General features: G+C 45.7%; 1 protein-coding gene across 5 annotated transcripts in view; it reads left to right on the plus strand.

Annotated features, from left to right (window-relative positions):
• CENPE (centromere protein E) overlaps positions 1 to 22,387 on the plus strand; it is a 2,471,681-nt gene that overhangs the window by 2,412,796 nt on the left and 36,498 nt on the right. For all 5 annotated transcript variants that reach the window (XM_069630970.1, XM_069630968.1, XM_069630972.1 and 2 more), the window contains one exon: positions 15,492 to 15,781. In XM_069630970.1, the coding sequence (XP_069487071.1) occupies positions 15,492 to 15,781 (290 nt within the window). The remainder of the gene's footprint in view (positions 1 to 15,491; positions 15,782 to 22,387) is intronic.

Consider the following 22,387-nt stretch of genomic DNA (forward strand, 5'->3'; position numbering starts at 1 on the left):
CTGACCTACCCTTGCTCGGTCGTCATGGGATATTGTCAATCTTATCCCATTTTTCCCTGTAGTTTCCCACCAAATACTGCAAAGAGGAAGAGGCAGCTAAGAGTAGTGCACACTTCCTATTGCAAACACCACTCTAATACCAGGACGAAGAAGAGTGGCCTGAAGGCAGCCAGTAATTAAGATCAGGCATGCCACACAAACAGGCTTATGCAAGGTCAGGCAAGTAAGTCTAACCCACTTCACCTGCAGCCTGTTAATAATGGTTAAGAGTATTAAAGGTGGAGCCAAAAATCATACCACACAGGAGAGAGGGGTGAGAATCTGCTCTGTTGGTTCAAGACCAGGAAGCAGAGACGCCGGCAATGATCCTGGGAGACCTGCAAGAGGGACTTTGCAGGAACGGGAGCCCTCTTATGTGAAGGCAGGCAGCAGGCGCTGCCGTACAGCACAGGAACAAGAAGAGCCATCCTCGCCCAAGCCTGAGTGCAGCTGGAGCTATGGAAGACGCTGGGGACGCAGATCTTGTATGGAGCAGAGTAGAGAAGCCGGTGTGTGCGGTGAGACGTGCCTGGCGAATGCGTTTCCCGTTCATGGAGAACCGCCGGGCGGAGCTGCAATGAACTGGTAAGTGTCAGAACACACTAGGTAGACCGAGCGCTCCAAAGGGGAATGCAAATAAGTAAAAACAAAGTATAGGGTTACTGGTTGAGTGACCTGTGATAGGTGAACCATGTGGTCTGATAACTGCACCTACACCAAGAAACCCTGAATGGTGAACAAGCTGTAAAGAACTGTGAACCAATTGGTGAAGAAAACCTGAATGTGGGTCAAACAGACTCAGTGTTTTCTTTTGAACTTTGAGCAGGTGAAACCAACGTAAGTGTTATGTTAAAGTCTTGGGGAAGGGAAGCTCAGAACCTTCGTTTTGTGTGAATTGTGATACGTTTGAACTTGGCGAAGATAATCCCAGAGCTTGTCCAAACACTATTGAAGTGAACCTCTATTGGAACTGTATTGAACTTGAAATAGGGAAGCCAAGAAGAACTCGAGCTTGAAAGTAGTTTAGTCTTTACTTTTGAACACTTATTTTTTGCTGAGAAGATTCAGACACCATGTTTAGTTATAGTTGTGAGGACAAACATAGGTTTGCATACAGACCGGCTTTTATTTTAGACTTTGAAGACACAGACTTTCCTTAGTTTCTTTAGGCAGGGAAAACCCCACGATGGCATAGGGCAAGTTAGGCGTTACCCCATCCAGATAATTAATAAAGTTTTGTTTAGAACTACACATCTGTTTTCTGTGTCATCTCACTTCATACCATGCATGTCTCACAGACTATAGAGAGCTAGCAAAAGGCTCCTTTGATTGGGCACTAACTCTTAATTTCTTCAAACACTCTGGCACACTGCATATTTATTCTTGGCACCCTCTCGTGCCCTTTCATAATGCTGTCCCTCTGCCATTCGAAGCCTTCCCCCTTAGCCAGCCAGTCTTCCAAACGATCTAGAAATCTATTTCACAAGCTCAGGCCTCAGCCTACACAGCCCAAATCTGTGACATCCAATCTCCTCATGTGTGCATGTTAATATTTATGTACGTGTGTTCAAAACTACTGCATCCCCGCGCAATGGGTTTCCCATTCAAGAGCCTTTTCCCTCTTTGTATGAAGCTCTGCGCTTTAAATCTCATTGCGCTAAGTTACACAATGTGCTCCCATATTACGTTGCGACACGTATGCAAATCTCAATGTTTCATACTAGACACAAAGTAACACTAAAAGTAACCTTTTTAACAAACCTCAATTAACTATTCTCAATACATACAAAATTGCAACATGTAACAATATCACATCCATTCTTGTCCCATCATAACATTATTATGGTGCGGGCAAGGTGAACTTCTCCTTTCTACTGGGATAAAATCCATCTACCCCCAACAACATCTTTGGAAAGAAGGTTGAGGAGACCCTGCAAACCATCAAGACTGATACCAAAATGGCCCATTACTCTGGCACTTTACAGCAACTGCAGTGCTGCCAGTACTTTCGTTCAGGCAAAGCAATGTTCTCACGGCCTTCGGGGGACTATAGGTTTTCCTACTGTCCACAAACTTCCCACGCTGGCACCACCAATGAGGGGTATAAAGGAAGATATCAATCCTATACAGGAAACCCGCAACGATGCAGAACTTCCTCTCGAAACCCAAGTGTCAAATCAGGCATGACCTGGCCACGGTCCTGCACCCCTTCTTTGACACCCCATTAGGGGGGCAGCTAGCAAACTTTGTCGCACAGTGGAAAGACATCACCGACAAATGGATGATGTTCATCATTCAACAGGTGAATACCCTAGAATCGTAGGCAAACGTCTGTCCAACCCTCCCGTCTCAAAGATGGAAAAACGCAAATCCTTGCTTCTCCAAGAAGGGGGCGATCGAAGTCGTACCACTGCGCCTCCGAGGCACCGGAGTGTACTTCACATACCTTCTGGTACAGAAAAAAATCAGGAGGATGGAGACCCATACTAGACCTCAGGAGACTCAATAGGTTTATCAAGTCTCATGGTAACACTGCAACATATCCTTATCAAACTACAAGAAGGGGATTTCCTCTCCTCTTTAGACCTAGAGGATGCTTACTTTAACTTCCCCATTCATCGGGGCCTCAGACGTTTCCACCAATGTCAAGTCCAATTACGTCACTACCAGTTCAAGTCAGCACCAAGAGTGTTCACAAAGTGCCTAGCTCCAGTTGCGTCACACATCCGTCGATCAGGCGTTCATGTTTACCCGTATGTGGACTGGTTGGTGCGCGCCATCTCAACCACTCGCTGCACAACACATCGAGAACACAATCCAGTGCCTGACATCTCTGGGGTTCTCATTGAATTGTGCAAAGTCATCCTTACATCCTGCTCAAGACTCGCTCTTCTTGGGCTCACGCCTGAACAAATCGCATGTGTCGCCACGCCTTCAGAGGACAGGGTGAAAGCAATACAGAACAAAGTCCACCAGCTTCCGGCCCTTCAGATCACATCAATTTGCTCTCTCAAGTTGCTCCTGGGAATGATGTCCTCATGCATGCCATAGATCCCGCACTGCAGGCTCCAAATGCGACCACTGCAAGCATTCCTAGATGCCCATTGGAAACAAATATCAGGGTGCTGGGAAGACTAGCTTCGCCTCACACCGTCCTTTCTCCAAGCAATCCAATGTTGGTGGAGTCCTCTCAACCTCACACAGGGAGCCCCCTTTCATCTTCCTTCGCATCAGATCACTGTGACTAAGGATGCTTCCCTGAAGGGGTGGGGAGCACACTGGGGGAAATACCACGCCAGAGGGCTGTGGTTACCTGAAAAATAAATCCTTCACATCAATGTCCTGGAGTTCAGGGCAGTGTTCTGGGCTCTGAAGTCTTTCAAACCGCAGCTGCAGAGCAAGGTGGTTAATATGTTGATGAACAACACCACCACCTTGTTCTATACCCGAAGCGGGGTGGGATCCACTGTGGAAATGGGCTCTGGCCCACAACATGTTTCTGATTCCCTTCCACCTTACAAGAATCCATACACAATACGATAGTGCATTCGTTCAGCAGGGAACTGCGGTCCTTCTACGAATGGGCACTTCATCAGAGCCAAGCTCTCCATCTCTTCCCCGAAAGGTGGAGTCTGGAGAGCGACCTGTTCGCTACAGCGATCAACATAAATGTGCCAAGTGAGCAAGCCGCTTTCACCAAGAGGGTAGCCTAGGGGATGCATTCTCATTCCAATAGGAAGGACTGTTCCTGTATGCTTTTTCCCCCATCCCCCTGCTTCCTTGAGTTGTCGGTACAATGAAACAGAGCCGCAAATTTGGTATTCAGATCTGCTTCGCCTGTCGATGGTGCACTGCATCAGATTGCTCCCACTTCCTCACATGCTCTTCAGAGACGGTGGGATCAGTACCAGACCACAACCCAGCATACCTCAACTTGACGCCCTGGCTCCTGCAGCCCTAGAGTTTGGAGACATTATGTTATCTTCAGAATGCAAGAGAATCCTGGCCAGGGCTAGAGCGACCTCTATGCTTTCATACTACAGAAGCAAGTGGAGACGCTTTACCACATGGTGTGCAACTCAACACCTAGATCCGTTCGACAATAAAGCTACCCAAGTCTTGCCATTCCTCCTGTCTTTAGCAGAAGCTGGTTTGGCGCACTTGTCTGTGAAGGTGCATTTAGCAGCGATCTCACGCTACACGCATATTTCACGTCAACCTTCCTTGTGATCGCATAGATTGGTGAAGGAGTTCCTCAAGGGACTGTTTCATGTGTTTCCGCCTGTTCGAGCCCCAGCTCCAGCATGCTAACTCGATGTGGTCCTTTCACGGCTCACAAGCCCTCCTTTTGAGCCTCTACACAGAGCCTCCTTGAAATCTGTCTCCTGGAAGACTATATTCCTAATTGCCCTCACTTAAGCCAGATGGGTAGGCAAACTACAATACTCTCCTGCAAACCACCCTACTTGAGTTTTCACCAGTCTAAGGTGGTTCTGTGTACAAACCCTTCCTTCATGCTGAAGGCCACCTCTGCATTCCACCTTAATGATAATTCTACCTTTGTTTTTTGGCGCTCCTTCTCCGGCGGATTGATCCTTACATTCTCTGGATGTTGCAAGTTCTATGTGGCTAGCATAAGGGAGTTCCGAAAGTCATCACAACTGTTTGTTGCCCTCTGACCTGTCGTCCAGGCAGTGCTTCACAACCTATTTGCATGAGTTGAGTGTTCCATAGGTGTGCTGGTTACTTTTGTTAAGATGTGCTTCCTCCAATCTTGTGTATATGTACTGCTGTTTAATCTTATTCAAGAGCATATGAAACCATGAGAGATCCAATGCTAGAGAAGGAAACGTCACGTGCCTATAACTCCTGTTCTCCAGCACTGGTATCTTTCATGGATTCACATTCAACCCTCCCTCCTACCCCTCTCTGGCTCTTCTTGGTTCCTTCTGCCACATTACATGGGCTACCAAATCTGAAGATGGCCACCAGGGGTACAGCTAGGGGGGGCTGTCTAATTGTCTGTGGGCAGTATGACCCAAAATGACTCTAATAGAGCACTAAAGTGACAAGCAGTTTAAAGATGTAAAAGTAAACTGCTTTAATGTTACTAAGGATTCCCAGCCAGACCACAGGGAATATTCAAGATCATGTGAATCCATGAAAGATACCAATGCTGGAGAAGAAGAGTTACAGGTAAGTCACTTAATTCTTCTCATCTGTGTATGCAGGAAGTATTTCTTTAATTTGAGCTTTCTCATGTGTAGATGTATATTTGTGTTTCAACTGGGTCCCTGATGTGTGCCTGGGGGGGAGAGGGGGAGGGGGTCAAATGGTAAACCATTATTAAGTAAGGATATCTCCATTGGTGAGAGATATTTGTCTGAGAATATCAATGTGTTTATAAAAGAATGGCCTGGTACTACCCACGCTTGGGCATTACAGATGGTTGCAATAAGGTATTCTCTCCCTTTTCTCAAGCAAACACAGACCATCCACAACCACAGCAGTCGCCTTCGCCAGTCCCTTTCCTGCTAGGGAAGGCAGCTATAGTGCTGGTTCAGAAAGGGTCGTATAACCCCTACTTTCTAGTCCCCAAAAAGGATTGGTCTGTGCCCCATCTTGGACTTGCAGCTACTTAACACATTTCTCAGGCACGACAAGCACATGGTGACCCTTTCTCATGTTCTTCATGCCCTTAAGTTTAAAAACTGGCTGGTGTCACTGGACCTTGAGGGTGCGTATTTTCATTGGTCTTTACATCCAAGTACATCTCAGGAAGGAGTTGAAGTTCTTGGTAGGTGGCACATATTACCAATTCTGTTTACTAACTTTCGGCTTGACCTCTTCACCAAGCTGATGATGATGGTTTCAGTTTATCACATGGGGAAGGTCCATGGCTTCCCCTAACTGGACAACTGGCTCACCAGCTCTTGCTCTACGAAGCAGATGGTTTTTCTACCTTCAGTACACTTGCCAATGGCTGCACCTGCCCAAAAGCTCCAGTTCATTGGAACAGGACTGGATATGCAATTTGGAAAGGCTTTTCCACTCAAGGACAGTCACACAAATGTCTTTCAGAGGGGCAAACATTTCCAGAACAGCAACTTTATGCCAGACTGGGTCTAGCTCTGCCTTATGGACATCATGGCTGTGAGAAACCAGAAGGTGGCCTACCCGCTGGTCCCCGAGGATCGGTCATCCAGGTGGCCAGGACACAGCCATTGCTTTAGAATCCAGTTCCTGGGGTGAGCCAGTGCGGAAGGATCACCTCGGTGAGGGGTCTTGTGGGAGTGGGACACCGGATGGCGAGAGGCGTTGTCCCCCTCCCTGTAACACCTTTACCCCATCCTTCCAGGTAGGATATGTAGGAACTCTACCCCTCCCTACTCCCTTTCCTACACAAACACCTTCACACAGACAGCCCACTCTGTGAGAAAACAGACTAACACCCGAGCAGTATAACTGACGTGTCACCATACAATGGTCAGGCAAGGTCAGGCATTTACTGGCCGACACTCTCACCTGGTCTCCATTAAGCTTCCCCACACTGATAAAAGGCTGAGCACGAAAGCACACTCTTGAGCAAGGCAAAGCACATGAGGAAACCGCAGTTTTGATACGCCAGCTGAATGAGGGACCAAAGATGGCGAATTACGATGGGTTTGCAAGGAGGGAAATTCCCTTGACCTTTCTGGAAAGAAACCATTATGTTCAAGAGATACCCACGCTCCGCTTGCATGACTAATCGAGTCGAGGACAAGCAGCAGCCACTGTGGTACCGTCCTTGGCTCCAAGAATAAAGTAGCGACAGAGAATTCAACACAGCCGGTGAGTTGGGGAGACCGATACCAGACCGGTCTGTGTTGAAGCCAAGGTTGCAAGCAGCAACATTATATAACGAACATTGTTAAAGATGAAAGACGCGAGTGAGTGTGAACTGTTGATGAATGTTTGAACTTTTAAAGGATATGATTTTGTTGACGGAATGGTCCGGCACCGCATGCCTGCTTGTCAAGATGGATTTCTAAACTCTGACCTGGTGGGCAGAAGTTTCGGAGGCCACCCTTGGTTTAGTGAAACAGGGGAACCTTCTGGACAAGCCAGACCAATCTAGGTTAGCTTAAATGGCGGTCAAGACTAAGTCTCAGGAGGGGTGAGAGTGATCGGAAGCCCACAATGAGTACACACAGTAACGAACCACAAATTACCCTTAGACAAGTGTATATGAAAAATATCTATACATTTATTGTCGGCCGCACCAATAGACACAAATAAACTTTAGTTATATCAAAACAGTTAGCACACAAAATACTCTACTAAATTTTACTTTAATTTACTTTATTTCATTTATATAGCGCACAATGGACCCGGAGGCATGATGGCGCGTACAGACATATAACAGAAAATATAACAACATAAAACAGTAAAGGGGGGGGCCGAAAAGCAAAGAAAAACAGCACATCACTAGTAAAAGATCCATGGATGAATACATCCTTGAACATATATTATGGACATATGAAGACCATTTGGTCATAAGAGTAAGCAGCGCCTAATCGAGGCGGGGAGCCTAGAATATCAATTTACAGTTCGAGCAGCCCCTAGAGAAATACTTACATGATCTAAGATAGGTGGGTTAAGTGCTAGACCCGCAGCCCACTAGAACACAGTCACTAGATTGCTGCGAGCACCAGTCGCAGAGGTCAATCCTGCGTACGATCTTCAGGTCTGATGTTCTAACTACTCCAGGTCCCGTTCTTTGGCATAACCAATCGAGTACCTTATTTCGCAGTGAATCTCTGGATTCTTTCCCTTCTGCCTTCTCAACATTAGTTATCACAAAGTTCTTTTGATCCAGAATGAAAGATTTAATACACATATTATCAATAATGGGCATTTGTGCCTTCCTGGTGTGCAGGTGCCTAAAGGTCACCTGTTTGGGTTTATACCCTAAAGATTGTTTGGCGGGAATTTGACCAGGATTGGGAACAGGCAAATCGAGAGCCTCCCGTGAAGGATCACCCACCAAGCAAGGAGCAAGCAGAACAGTCTCCACCTGCCGGGGCAAGCACTATATCAGCTGTTTGGCAGCCCTGGCGAACACCAAACTGGAGGGGGGTGGTTTGTGCAGAGTTATCGGTTCCTTCAAGTTTTAATTGAGTAGGCTTCTGCCAGTGTGGTAATGGTGGAATGAGCGTGTTAAGACCAATAGTCAACATCAATTTCTGAAAGTCTTCCATATTGGAGCAGGCTGAAATGTCCCGCAGCATCTGCTCCTTAAAAAGACACCAAGTCTCTGATATCTTGAGATCATCAGCCCCCCCTATCTATGCTTACTGCTGAGTCACCCCCCTGTTGGCTGCAAGAACATCGGCCTGCGTGGGGAAGCGCATATAGCTTTATCATCATTGTTAGGTGCTTCATTCTTGAACCTGTTCATCAGATCTTTATTGATGTGCAGCAATTTGGTGAAAGAAAGCTGTTTGAGCAGGAGCTCTTCTTTCTCCTTTTGGCGCTATGTGCCAGGACTTCTGAAAGCCCATTGTTCCTCCTACGAGGGGCAAAGGGTGACGAACGCCAATGCCCAAGTAAGAGAGCAGGTTCAGCTTCCATGCACAGGGAAAGGAAGATCAAGAGGAGCAAACAGTTAGCAAAAATAAGCGGTGATCTGACCAGAACAATGATAATCGCCGGAGCGAGACCACCAAAGGAGCCACTTACCTGTCTTTACTACCCAGGCTGAGTAGAGCATTGGATGAATAGCAGACGCGTGCTCGCTGCTATCCCGGGCACCATCGTCAGACATCAAACACCTTCAGTTTTGGGATACAGCAGGATGCCGGCGGGAGTAGGATGCGGGAGGATTAGGGCTAGCAATGAGCTCTGGAACGGCGGGTGGGGGGGTCGAGAGCTGTCGGAACGCTGATGGTGTGGCTGGGGGTCCCTGCTGCCTCGCGCTCCGTTCGCTGCTCTCTGCTCCACTGCCACGCCACGGAGAGATTAGAGGAGAGGACCCTAAGCATGAGGCACGTCAGGCCGCACCTCCTAACACGGCCGCCTCTGACATCACCATCATGTGTGTATATATATATATATATATATCACGTTTCCTAATGCGACAGATGAGTAAAACAAAGCCACAACCAGTAAAGAGATGGGTGAATTAATGCACTGGGAGCATTAGACAATTCTTTTGAGTTGTTCCCTAACTTTCCAGTTCAACCCTAAGAAGTGGGGAGCCTTTTGCTCAACAGTACAGTTGTGCGTAAAAATGCACAATTGGTCGTTAGAGCGAAAAGCAGGTGTTCCTGGGAGAGCTGTATCAAGTCAGGAAGAGGCTTGAGGCGATGAAAAATTGGTCCCCACTATTCGAGTAGGATCTGCCTTTGGCGGCAGAGCAGTTTTCAAAAGATGAGAATAGCTCGGAAGCGCAGGCTAATCCAGCCAAAAGCGAATACCTTTCTAGGGATATGTATGCGTAAAAGAGATTGGTTGTGCCAAGTGGCCACCAGTAAGTGATGCAAGTACTCGCCGACCCTCGGCACAGTCCAAACGAAACTTTGCTAGTTTAGTCGAGGTCACTATTAGGTTTGAGACCTGCAGATTCGCGGCGTTCCGGCTCCCAGCGACTGAGGGATAGAACAATTGTCCAATGCCGGGACAGTTGCCTAGTCTCAGCTTCCGAAGGAGATACCAAGAAAATTCCGGTGCAGCATGCTTCAGTGCACAGGAGAGCAGGTCAGCAAGACACCTACAAGTAGTGATGTGGGAATCACAGATGCGGGAAGCATTATGCACTCTCCTTATTTGGGACCTAGAGAGCTAGGTGTCCCAAGTTTAGGGTTTCAACTCAAGATGGCTTCGATTCTGCGCGATATCCTGAGGTAGAGCTGGTCAGTTCACTGGATGGCCCAGGAACACTTCTGGAGGGGCTCGTTCGGCAGGTAAGCAGGGGCCACCGAGAGTTTTTATTTTATTTATATTATTTTATTATTTTATTTTTATTGTTAGTTGTTCCCACTACTCCAAAGGGGCGAAGCGCCTTGGCAGGCCTTCTTGATGGATGAAGAAAACAGGGGTCTGACGGGACAGAAGAGGCTGAAAGGTGGCAAACCTTCCAAAGCATCTCAGACGGAATCACAAGTCAGTTTCTTCGTTACAGGATACGTGGCCCCTTCCGTAGTTCGTAGAGCACTCAGGTGATCAACCTGTAATGGATGCAGAGTCCCTTCTCTTATCCAAGATTAGCTTCATGCCAAAATCGAGGTCTTCCATTCGAAGATCTGCTCTCATGCAGGCATCCCAGTTGTGGACCAATCGAGGCCTACGGGGTGGGCCCAGTCATTCAGGCACTCCAGACATCCTGGCACCAGTAGTGTGGATTGGGACAAGACAGTCCCAACCTGCTTCCTTGGCGCACACACACATGACAGGCAGAAGTCCGCAAAAGACATCAGTTTTCACAGGACGCTGCATGCCCAAATAAGAAAAACCCGGGTTACTTCACCTGGTTGAAGACAAGGGACAAAATGGCCCTGGGACAGAACAAAAGACTTTGTGGCTCGGCTATTTTCGGATCTTGCCACAGTCTTGAACCAAACACGATGTGATTCAGTAAAAAGAAGTAAAACACTTACAAAAAGGAACTGCTGCCACCATTTCATCCCAGGCACACTCGTTCAATCGCCAAACAATTCTTAGAGGGTGTATAGGGCCATAAAACAAAAATGGCCCCAGCGCACAGTGCTGGAAGCTACATAGTGCACTGTTAAACAAATGACCAAGAAATTGCAACATAGTCAAAGACTAAGGGAAACATAGTTTCCCAGTACTTACAATCTGAAGGACGTGTCACTTTCCCCATAACATGTGAGCAAAAGCCCATGGGAGCGCAGCTGAAGGCTGGGCTCCACTGGCAACAGTCAAGATAGGATAGCCACACAAAAGCAAAAGGTTTGGGGGGGTCCACAAATGGAGGGAAAAGTACACCTAAATTAAATCTTTCCTAACAGTGCTCAATCGAAGGTCTCTGTAAAGTATCCAGCAGAGATGTGGCAAAAGTGAAAGTAAAGAATTGTAAAAAGAAAGATTTTATGAATCTAAATGGTCCTGCGGCGGGTCAAGCAAAATCCCACGCACAATCGAAAGTCTGTTTTTTTTTCATATAGAAAAGGAAAGATTGGAACTTGAGATAAAATGGTCGAGCCTGAACGAGGCAGATCAATTATGAAAATTCTGAGAAAAGTGGGTCTGAGCCCGACGGAGGGCGACCTGTGGTGAACAGTAAATCACCCGATAAATTGTGCATGTGAAAATTCTGAGAGAAGTGGATCTGGGCCCCACAGAGTGGGACCTGGGATGAATAAATCACCTGAGGAATTGTGCTTGTGAAAATCCTGAGAGAAGTGTGTCTGAGCAATATGGAGGGGGACCCGGGGTGAACAGTAAATCACCTGAGAAACTGCATGTGAAAATTCTGAGAAGTGGGTCTGAGACCTAAGGAGGAGCACCCAGGGGTGACCAGTAAATCGCCTGAAAAATTGTGCATGTGTAATTCTGAGAAGAAGGGAACTTCGGTGTTTGTCGCATCAGGCCCTCTGAAATAAGACACTTGGAATGGCAAAGAAACGTTGGTACAGATGGCCCTGTTGCTGAGGTTTTGAACTACAGCCTCGTGCCAGAAAAGCCAGAGTGTGTGTTAAGCTTGAGTGTGCCACCTTGTCCCGTACTGAAAATGTGTGGAAGGGGACCCAACAGCCCAAATATCTTGACATATTATTTCTTGAACACTTTTCTTTTTGCATACATTGTTATCCCACACCATTTGTGTTTAGAAGTAAAAATAGGTTTATTAGTATAGGCCCTTTTATTTTGCCAAGAATCCACTAGGTCTGCATTATTATTATTTGATGGTCGTAGCTTGCTCCTATCTTTAGATTTAGGATTAAATAGGTGTTATACAAACCCATTTGAAAGTTCAATTAACACCCTTGAAGTGTGATCACTTGTGTCTATCTTACTGTTTGATACCATGCCTTCCTTACATGGCATAATGTCTTTTTTGGTGACTGAGGATTAGATTGCTCCAATGGCTTGTCAGTTCTTAGGGCTCCCCATTTTCACGCAGTATTTTGGACCTGCATTAGGTTTCGATTCATATGGCACAGAATCTCCTGTAATGGGCCTAGCAGGACACTTTGAATGGAGGGGAACCTTTTTGGTCCCCATGGCCGGAAACGGCTGTGGTCAAGGATGCTTCCCTGAAAGGCTGGGACGCTCACCTGGGGGACTTCTGGATGAGCAGGGTTTGGTCCTTGGCAGAATCAAGATTAAACATTCATCTTTTGGAGGTGCAGGTGATCTGACTGGCTCTAGCGGCCTGCCTTCTTTTCGTTCGTGGGAATTGTGTCCTTTGTTGAAGGGAAGCAATGGAGCTGGCGGCATCATTGACTGGCTCCGTTACAGCAGTTGCACTTCGCTGCCAACACTAGCGTGGACAACGGTCTAAACTCCACTGTGATTGCCACCACATAACATCGCCCATTACATTGCCTGGGAAATCTCCCACCTGTTATGCCCGGTGGTGCCATAAACTCAACAACTTTGCATTGACGGACACAACGACCACCAGTCAATATCCCAACGTGGATGCATGTTGCTTCCACCCATCCGCCTTGGACAACCAACCCACAATAGTATGTTTACTCCCTTGATGAAGACATGGTAAACGTCTACATGTCAAAACCGGTTGGGACTGGCTAACTACAGGGTCCTTAAAAATACTCTTTGGGTACCCTGACTTCTGAACTAAAAGAAATGGATTCATGAGATCTTGCATTGAGAATTATGTGTTTGCTTTGTGTAATTGTAGTATTGATTGTGAATGAGTTGTTGACAGTATGAATGGTATGGTTGAGTATATGATTTACATACTTTGGGAACAGAAATGTTGCTTTATTTTTTTATTTTTTTTATGTGCTAATGATTGGTTGTCCATCGGATTTACATTTTGTGTTCTTTTTGAATTAACTGTATGATTTACTTTCTGCTATAAAAAACCTTAAATATGTTTCTTTGAAAATAAGACTTAGAACCCTTTTCTGTTGTTCAAATTCATTCCTCCTTGGTTCTAGCCTGAGGGGCACCTGCTTCTCCGTTTATCTGGACAGCACGGTGGCCATGCATTACCTCATTGAGAGGGTGAATGTTGTTTTTGCCCCTGTGCAGGGAAGCGAAGCAGCTCTGGGTCTGGTCTTTGGAAAACAACATTGCCTTGTTGGCAGCTCATCTTGACGGGATGGAAAATGTTGGTTGCATCGGCTTGATCTCAAGTATGCACCTTTATGTAGATGGGTCTAATGGCTACAGAGATGACCAGTTATTTGTGGTTTTTGCAGAAGCCAGGCACTCCAAACAAGCTCAGAATGGGTAATTCTTTGCTTTGCAGAATGCTTCAAATTAGCGGGAAAGGACATGCTGTCAGGTCTAACAGCAGTCTGCACTAGGGGGGGGTGCCAGCCACTTTGGAACTCCAAAGAGGGGTTCTGTCGCTGGACATATGCCAGGTATCCACTTGGGCCTTGCCTCACAACTTCTCAAAGCATTTATGGCTATCCTCTTTGGTTACGCAGAACAGCCATTTTGGTAGGGTGGTCCTTCAAAATGTTCCTCCATCCCTTCCCTCCTCTGGGTATATTTGATGGGCCTTTATGCCTTTATCTGGAATCTGTGGAAGGGCATAATCCATTGGAAGCATGAATTACACATGCCTGGTTATGTTCTTTCTGATAGATTCTTCTCACACAGGCTCCTCAACTCCCTCCCAACCTAACCCACATATAGAGAGCACTTCAGAGACTCTCCAGGAGAAAAGAGTAGGATTGTTCCTTGATCTAGGTTATCTCAGCTGCTGACCATGGATGGGGATGGGTGGGTGTAGAAGGTGAACTGAGGTCATAAGGCATTTTGTGCTGTATATATCTGCTTGGTGCCGTGCCTTCTGATGTCAAAGAGTGGACCTTCTCAGAGGGTCATTGCCAGGACATACCTCGCCCCCTGCGTGTGTAAAATGTTCTGGTGTCAGCTAACGCTACCTAGGAACTATTGTACAAGAGGAATCTGTGGAAGAAGAATCTATCAGAAAGAACATTACATGGGGTAAATAATTTGTTCTTCCAAAGGCACTGTTATGGTTGCACCTCAAAACCAAATTCGCCAGTGAGTCTCGAGCCACCGTAAGTGTTCCACCATCACAATACTAGCACTTCTCTGTCAATGTCATGTACATTTCATTATACTGCATATGTCAAAAAGAAGTAATGTGCATGTTATGCCCATTTCGTACAGCATTTGAGCAACAATGAACTGTAAAAAGAGTACCCCAAACTGATTACGATAATTTGCAAGTCAGTTATGGGACAGCCTAACCAGGTCGAAGCCAGTGGGCAATTGATGTCCCTTCAGGAACATCTGCCAAAGTCCAGTGGCACAGCTATGCTTGCATTAGAAACCATAACTCATGAGTTTTCTGGTTTTGATTCATGTTGCAGCCATAATTTAAAACGCCTTTTCACAAATTTCGATTTGATTAGATTTGTAAAGGAAACTTCACTGTAACGTTCCTTTTAACCAAAGTTCTTTTGCACTGATTTGATATATCGATATATAGAAGAAACTTACCTGGCTTAAAGGAGAATTAGTTGTGCAACCATGTGGCTGTTATGGCAGACAGATTAGTGTTTTTCCTCATTAGCTGGCATTAAATAATTGCATCTGTGAACTGTTTTACTGTTTGTTGCTCTTTTATTGTGAAATGTATTCAGCATGTTTATTCAATTGCAAGCATATGATTCGATATTTTACTTTTCATAATTCTGCCAACACATGGCAACAAACAGTAAATCCATTTATCAGTGTTAATGAACATCATTGTTCTATGCAAAAGGAAAAATCACAAGATCAATATGACATCCTAGTGACTTCAAAATGTAACTGGAAACATGCTAGGCTTGTGAGTAATGTGGCAATGCTTTGTTAGGGTGACATCATAAGGCCCAAGGGTTGGAGGACAGGAGTAAGTGACCAATTAGGATTAGTAAGCGATTGAACTGGAGGACCCAGGGCTGTTGAGCAAAATGGTTACTAACAATAGTGGTGCATAGGTTTAGATTATCACATTGTAAATAATAATTTGCCCTTGCAGAGGTGAGTCGGGGGTATTGACACTTTTTTATGCAAATGTATAATTTACTGAGGGGAATCTTGAATAAAAGTACATCATCTTTTTTTTAGTACAGATAGATATGCTGCATTTTGCAATGTACTTAAATGAGAATAAAGAAATATTTTTAAAAATGTAACTGGAAGACTTGCAAGTACTTTTTTGTGACTGCATGAAATTCCAAACAGAATCTATATTGCTGGTTCAAACTGTTCTTTTTGCACCCATTAAGAAATGAGGCACTATTGAAGGAAGAAATACTGAAGTTGAGGGAAGCGGCAAGAAAACTTACACGGTCTCCTCCATCAGAGGCATCGGAAAAACATCCAACTGCTTCAAGAAAAATCGAAGCTTCCATTGAGAATCAAGACAATGTCTCTTTGAAAAGCCAAGACACAACAGCTCAGGAAACAATTCTTTTGGATTCCCCAAAAAGTAGTATTTTTGATCCGAGGTCAAAATCATTACCATTGGCTCGTCCGGCACAGTTCTTTGACAACTCCAGTTTTGGCACAATTTCAGGTATGTGATTGTTTATGGGAGTAGAATTTAATAGCTGTGGAGAGGTAGGATGGCTGAAAGTATGTAAGTATGTTGTATGTTTCCGTGTACAATGCAACATTAGTTGATGAACCTCATCTTCCTTTGCTTCATCTTTACAATTCTGTGCGATAAATTTCCCAGAAATACAACTTCTCTTTAGCGATATGGTGCCTTCAATTTCCTGTTTTTTAGTCTTTCACGTTCCTTACTTTGAAACTCAAGACCAAGGTTCCAATTCTTGCTTGAGCAATTGACCAAACATTGTCTGATTTGAAGAAAATAATTTTTTATCCTTGTCTCAAATTCTAAAATGCAGAACAATGGGCATGTGCATGTTGATCACAAGCAAGTTCATGCCACACCCGCCACCACCTAGTAGTGCCTTTCTCCATTTGAGCTTTCTACTGTTTGATGTCTGGAGACATTTTTTCTCCTCTTCTGCCTCGAACATGTTTTTTTTGTCATGTAGATCTGTTCAATGAAAGTTCCTTGCATCTGAGACTGTTAGTGTTTCGGATCAGCTTGAGAGCCCTTGACAACTCTTTTGAAGTCTTCCAGATGAACAGGAAAAAACAGGCAAGTCGTGTTTTTTTCCACACCCACCTGTCGCAATAACCGGTTCTCATGCTTCATTGGCCCAATGCAAATTTTGCATTTCAGACCCCAGTGTACATTTGGAAGTTCCAACAGAGGAATAAAAACCATTCCATGTGCCCATGCCTCGGCTGGACTTCATCTGGTGAGGCAGATTGAAGTTCTGGGCCAACGGTTATCGACATTGTGTGCTAAAATCGTGACTGCAGCAAAGAACTCCACAAAATCATTTCTGAGTTTGTGAAAATTACTTGCACCTCTGCCCAATCCACTCGCACACAACCCCTCTGTGACTCCCTCTCGCTACATTTCTGCAACACTGCACTTGTCAGGATGGCAACCCTCAACACCAAACTGTCCTCGCTACCCCCTCCCCACCCCTCATGATCCCATTGCCCCAATGCCCACTTTACCAACCTTAGACTCTTTCAAACCCATCTCCAGAGACAAGTTCCTTGACCTACTATCAGCCAGCAGACCCTCCGGGTCCCCCCTTGACCCCTGCCCTGCCTCTGTTCTGAAAGAAATATTCTCCTCTGCCTGCGCAGAAGAACATGCCAGAACCATACTAAACAAATCCCTCACCTCTGGCATCTTCTCTGAAGCCTTTAAAATAGCACGTGTCAAAACCGCTCCTAAAAAAGGCATCCCTCGGCCCCCTTGAACCTAAGAATTATAGACCAATCTCCAACACCAGAGTTCTCGCGAAACTCATCGACCGGACTGCATGCTCTCAGCTCAACAACTTTGTAGAATCCAACAAACCCCTCGCCCCCTCTCATTCTGGCTTCAGACCTCGACATGGAACTGAATCCACTCTGATCTCATTCTGGGATGATCTCAAGGTCACGGCAGACTCTGAAGGCTGAGCAGCGCTGATTCTCCTCGATCTCTCTGCATCCTTTGACACCGTTAATTCAATCCTCCTTAACTGCCTCCATTCCCTAGGAATCCGTGGCTCGCCACACAAATGGATTGCCTCTTTCCTCTGCAATAGGAAACAAATCGCCTTCCTCTCCCCTTTTGTCTCAACTGCTCGCCCTGTGAACACTGGAGGTACCCCAAGGTGCATGCCTCTCTGCTCTCCCTTTCAACCTTTATATGCCCACTCTACCAGGAATCATCCGTGTGCCAATCTCTCCAGCCTACAACTATGCCGACGATACCCAAATTATCCTAAGAATCCCCAAGACGAGGACCAAGCCATGTCCTGACCTTGAAGCTTGATATTAACCGATGGATGAGAAGTAACAACCTCCTTTTTAACCCTGAGGAGAAAACTGAAATCGTGCTGTGCGGCAATACTGCCCTTCTCCCGCAAACGCTCCCATGGCCCCCTTCCCTCAGCCCTCCTGCCCCTCCCTCCAACATATTCAAAAATCTAGGCTGCACTATGGACTCAGGCCTAACCCTCTCCAGCCAGATCAATAATGTTTCAAAATGCTGTCACTACCACCTCAAACTTCTTAGACCCATTTTTCCCTACCTCTACTGCTGTTATGTCGGAACTGGACTACGCCAACTCCTTATACCTAGGAGCACCGGCATGCCAACTCAACAAACTCCGAAGAGCCTAAAAGCGCTGCATCCAAACTACTCCTCACCCTTGGTCACAGAGACCACATCTTACCCACTCTCCGAACCCTCCACTGGTTCCCAGTTGGAAGAAGGGCCACCTTCAAGACCCTATGCATTACCCACCAAGCAGTGCATAAGACTGGCCCAAAGTACCTACAAAAGAAGATAATAACCTACCTCCCATCTCATGCCCTAAGATCAAGCACTGCCCTCTTTCCAGTGATTCCAACCTCAAACTCTGTCAGGATCGGAGGATCTGCCTTCTCAACGTTGGCACCAACTTTGTGGAACTCACTCACCCACATATTCGACACACCCATGACTACACGGCCTTCTGCATTGGCTCTAAAAACTTGCCTTTTTTTCAAAAATACCGACTGAGACCATCTAAGGCTCTGAGACACTGCAACCAAATGACAAATGCTCAAAGAGATCCTGAGCAATGATAACACTGAATGCGCCCATTTAATCACGAATAAGCTTACGCTGAAAGCAGCACTTGCAAACACCCACTTGAAATCCGGAAAGCGAGCATGTTTAATCAAAATCTCCACTCGGACACTGACCTCTCCTATCATTATACTCTCTCTCTACTATACACCAACACGCAATTAGAGCGCAGCAACACCCCTCGATCAATTCGGGTTACCTGCTCACATATTATCAATACTTCATGAACACCGAACCTTCTGACAGACGCAGCTATATCACACGAAAAAAAGTGGCCTAGCTGCACACATAAGCGTACTACACTGGCTTAATGCAGCCAGAACCCAGTCTTGGTGTCCTTTCCTCCAGACTGCACGCATTCAACTGATATCAAAATACCACCACACCTAATGCTAGGATGCAGCTACCATCTAGCAATCGCACCAGCTGCACAAATAATCGATGCACCCAAGCATCCCATGACACCTTACTGTCTCAACTGATCTGGACTGCGGTCCCCAAGGACGTTCAACCTACCAGCGCTTTGAGGTCATATCAATGATATATAGAGCACTATATAAATGCCAAATAACATAACTTTAGCTACCGAGGGTCATTGACCTTTCACCAGGTTAACATCTGAGCTTTCCCTTGGCATTTAGAGTTCCACAGGGTTCTATGTTCATTCATCCCCATTTTCTTTTGCGGCCTTCTTTGCCAAAAATATTTGCTTGAAAAAACTCAAGTAATGTTGCAGCACCCTTATTATTTATTCCCTATTCCCCACCCCTCCGTACCACTTATATGCCCTTAGCCGCCTCCAGCCCCCCACCCACCCCAAGCACATATTTTTCTTTGAGTTTGTTGGGCAACATATTTTGGCAAAAAATGCAGCAGAACAAAAACCGGCGATGAATGAACGTCATATGTTCATTTTGAAAGCAAAATCCCAATCTAAAGAGTTATTTGCCATTTATAACGAGCTGACCATACCCCCTACCTCCACACAACCCACTGAGAAAAACTAAACCTGGTGTAACAATATCCAACACACCATGCTAAACAAAATCAAAACACTCAAAATTGAGACCCAATTTGACAATCTGCCTAAAGCTACTCCACCCACACCTAAGCCCTCGGCCACACCACCAGCTACCGACCGTCAACATGGCACAAACAAACCTACACCCTTTACATTCAGGGAAGTAACAATCCCAGAAGTCCTACTCATCATGAAACACATCAAACCGTCGCTATGTAAAGGGCACATATGCCCAGCCAACGTAGTCAAAGACTGTGCTACAGCCTTGGCCCTATTTGTCACCACCTTTATCAACGCCTCCTTCACCAACAGTACCATCACACTTACCCTCAAGGAAGCTTGTGTTCATCCAGTACTTAAGAAACCTACCCTTGACCCTAACTCCCCTACCAACTACCGTCCAATTACCACCGTGCCCTTCCTGTTGAAAATCCTGGATAAGGCTGCCTGCTTACAGATTCAGTTTTACCTGCAAACCCACAACATACTAGGAAAAAGACAATCTGGCTTCCGCCCTCGTCATGGCACAGAATCAGCCCTTCTGGACCTCAAGAATCAATTACTCGGAGCCATGGACAAAGGCAAATCCTCACTCCTCCTACTCTTGGATCTCTCGGCTGCCTTTGACTTGGTTGACCACAAGATCCTGTGTAAACATCTCACTGACACTGCCCACTTCTCCCAAGAAGCCCCCGCTTGGATGACCTCCTTCTTAGAAGGCCGAGCGATGAGGGTCTTCTCCGACCAGGCCTCAGCCACTCCATTCCCCATTAAGTGTGGAGTGCCGCAAGGATCTTGTACCTCCCCCATTCTATCTATTCACCCTCCCACTGTTCAGCGACCTAGAAGAATTCGGCATAGCCTTTACCATCTATGCCGACGACACGCAAATTCTTCTTCCCCTTACAAGGAACTATGAACGAGACCTCAACAGACTCCAGAAGACATATGCACGCATCCAGGCCTAGATGGCAGCCAATGGTCTCTGTCTAAACGGGGAAAAAACTGAAATCCTACTGATAGGCCCCAAATAATCCTTAGAAAAACTAGACGACAAGTACAGTTCCTTCAGTATTGAGAATACGGTTATCACAGCTTCCACTGCAGTGAAAACTCTTGGGGTATACCTGGACGCCACCTTATCAATAGACAGGCAAGTCAGCACCATCTCATCTGCAGCTGCACTCACAACAAAAATCATAATCGCAGTAAAACCTCACCTATCACCAACCAAATGCCTTAACATCGCGAGAGCCACTATTGCCACAAAACTTGACTACTGCAACATCTTACTCCTAGGCACCTTCGCGAAGAACATTAACAAACTGCAAACAGCACAAAACAGCGCCCTCAGAGCCAGCCCTTAGCATCCCTATAAGAGAACCCATTTCACAGGCGAGAAAAAATGGCCACTGGCCCCCAATCAAAGAACGCATAACATTTAAAGCCCTCACAATCACTCACAAATGCATTGTCCAGACCACCCCTGCCTACCTGACTGAAAGAATACACCATGCTCCGGCCCACAGACCAAGACGGGACCAATACTCCCACCTACTATCATTCCCAGTATTCAACAGAGCCAAAGCGGGCGGCTCTAGTTTTGAAGTACTAGCCCCAAAAGCCTGGAACGCACTCCCGCCCTGCCTATGACACAAAGAATCCCTCACAATGTTCAGAAAGGTCCTAAAAACTAATCTATTTAACTAAACCACTCCCACAATGCATTTAACCTGTATTACTGCCTATGTAAATATCTGTCCTAAATCTGTATCACTGCTCTGAAAATTAACCTGTATTAAGTGAATATGCTGTAACAGCGCCACAATGCCTCCGGGCCGCTGGGCGCTTTATAAATGCAAATAAATAAATACCATTCCAGAGAGTCTTTTGCCACTGCAACCTCACATCAGAATCATGCGCCAGATGGTTAGCAGTGCCAAGTCGGCTGAGGTGATGGTGGAATCCACTCTGTCTCATCTATTGCCACTGCAGATTAACCACCCAAGTACTTCAAAGGAAGAATTGTGTGCTTTACAGATGCTGCTTACATCAACGGAGGCCAGAAACACAGGTTCCAGGTTGTATATGTGGTTTTGTTATTCCATTGGGACCCAGTTCTTTTAGGGCCTGGTCCGAATAGACATTGACTTCAGTGACAAGTGCCTTGACAGCTTAGCCTGTGTTCCCCTCACATCTGCCATACACAGGGCCTTTGTTAGCCACTGAACTAAGTTCATTCTCTTGAGTGGAAGACAACCTCTTGTTTCTTCACTTCCAGTGAGGATGAGTTATTTCAATGTTTGTCTCTTGACATTTCCACCCAAAAGGCTTATTGTAAAATCCTATTCAGGGTGGTTATTCAGTCAACCAGTGAACAGCCTACCCTTAACCTCCAGTGGGTCTTCCGATTCCCATACAATTAAGTCACCTTGGCTTTACATGATCAGGGTTCAAAGCCTTGGTCTACTCTTATTTCGGTGGTACCCACCGCTCCTCCCACATCAGCACAAACAACTGCATCAACTCCACCTCCAGTGCCATCTGAATCACCAGCAGGGGATTCACCTGATTTAAGGTCTACAGATGTTGTGGAGCCTCTTCATAGTGGGCCTTTAATGAGCATATGGAGTTTCTAGACATTCAGGTCCTGTAGGGACCAATGTTGGAGGAGACTGCATTATCTGTTTCACTATCCAGCAAATATGAAACTTGATAATGCCTTCATTTGCAGAAATATGTCTTTGTAGAAGCCAAGAATTTCCACGAAAAATCAAATTCTATCGGAAAATTGATACCTGCTAAAGGCCATTTCTAATGGATCCTTTCCTGATCTGTATCTCATAATGTTTGGAAAATGTACACAGCTTTCCGTAAAAACAGTACAAATACAAAATAGAATACATAACAATTTAGATGCCAAACAAAACCTCCTGGTTTAA

Source organism: Ambystoma mexicanum, chromosome 6q (genome assembly GCF_040938575.1).
Source record: "Ambystoma mexicanum isolate Mex_15411 chromosome 6q, UKY_AmexF1_1, whole genome shotgun sequence".
In the NCBI taxonomy this organism is placed as follows: domain Eukaryota; kingdom Metazoa; phylum Chordata; class Amphibia; order Caudata; family Ambystomatidae; genus Ambystoma; species Ambystoma mexicanum.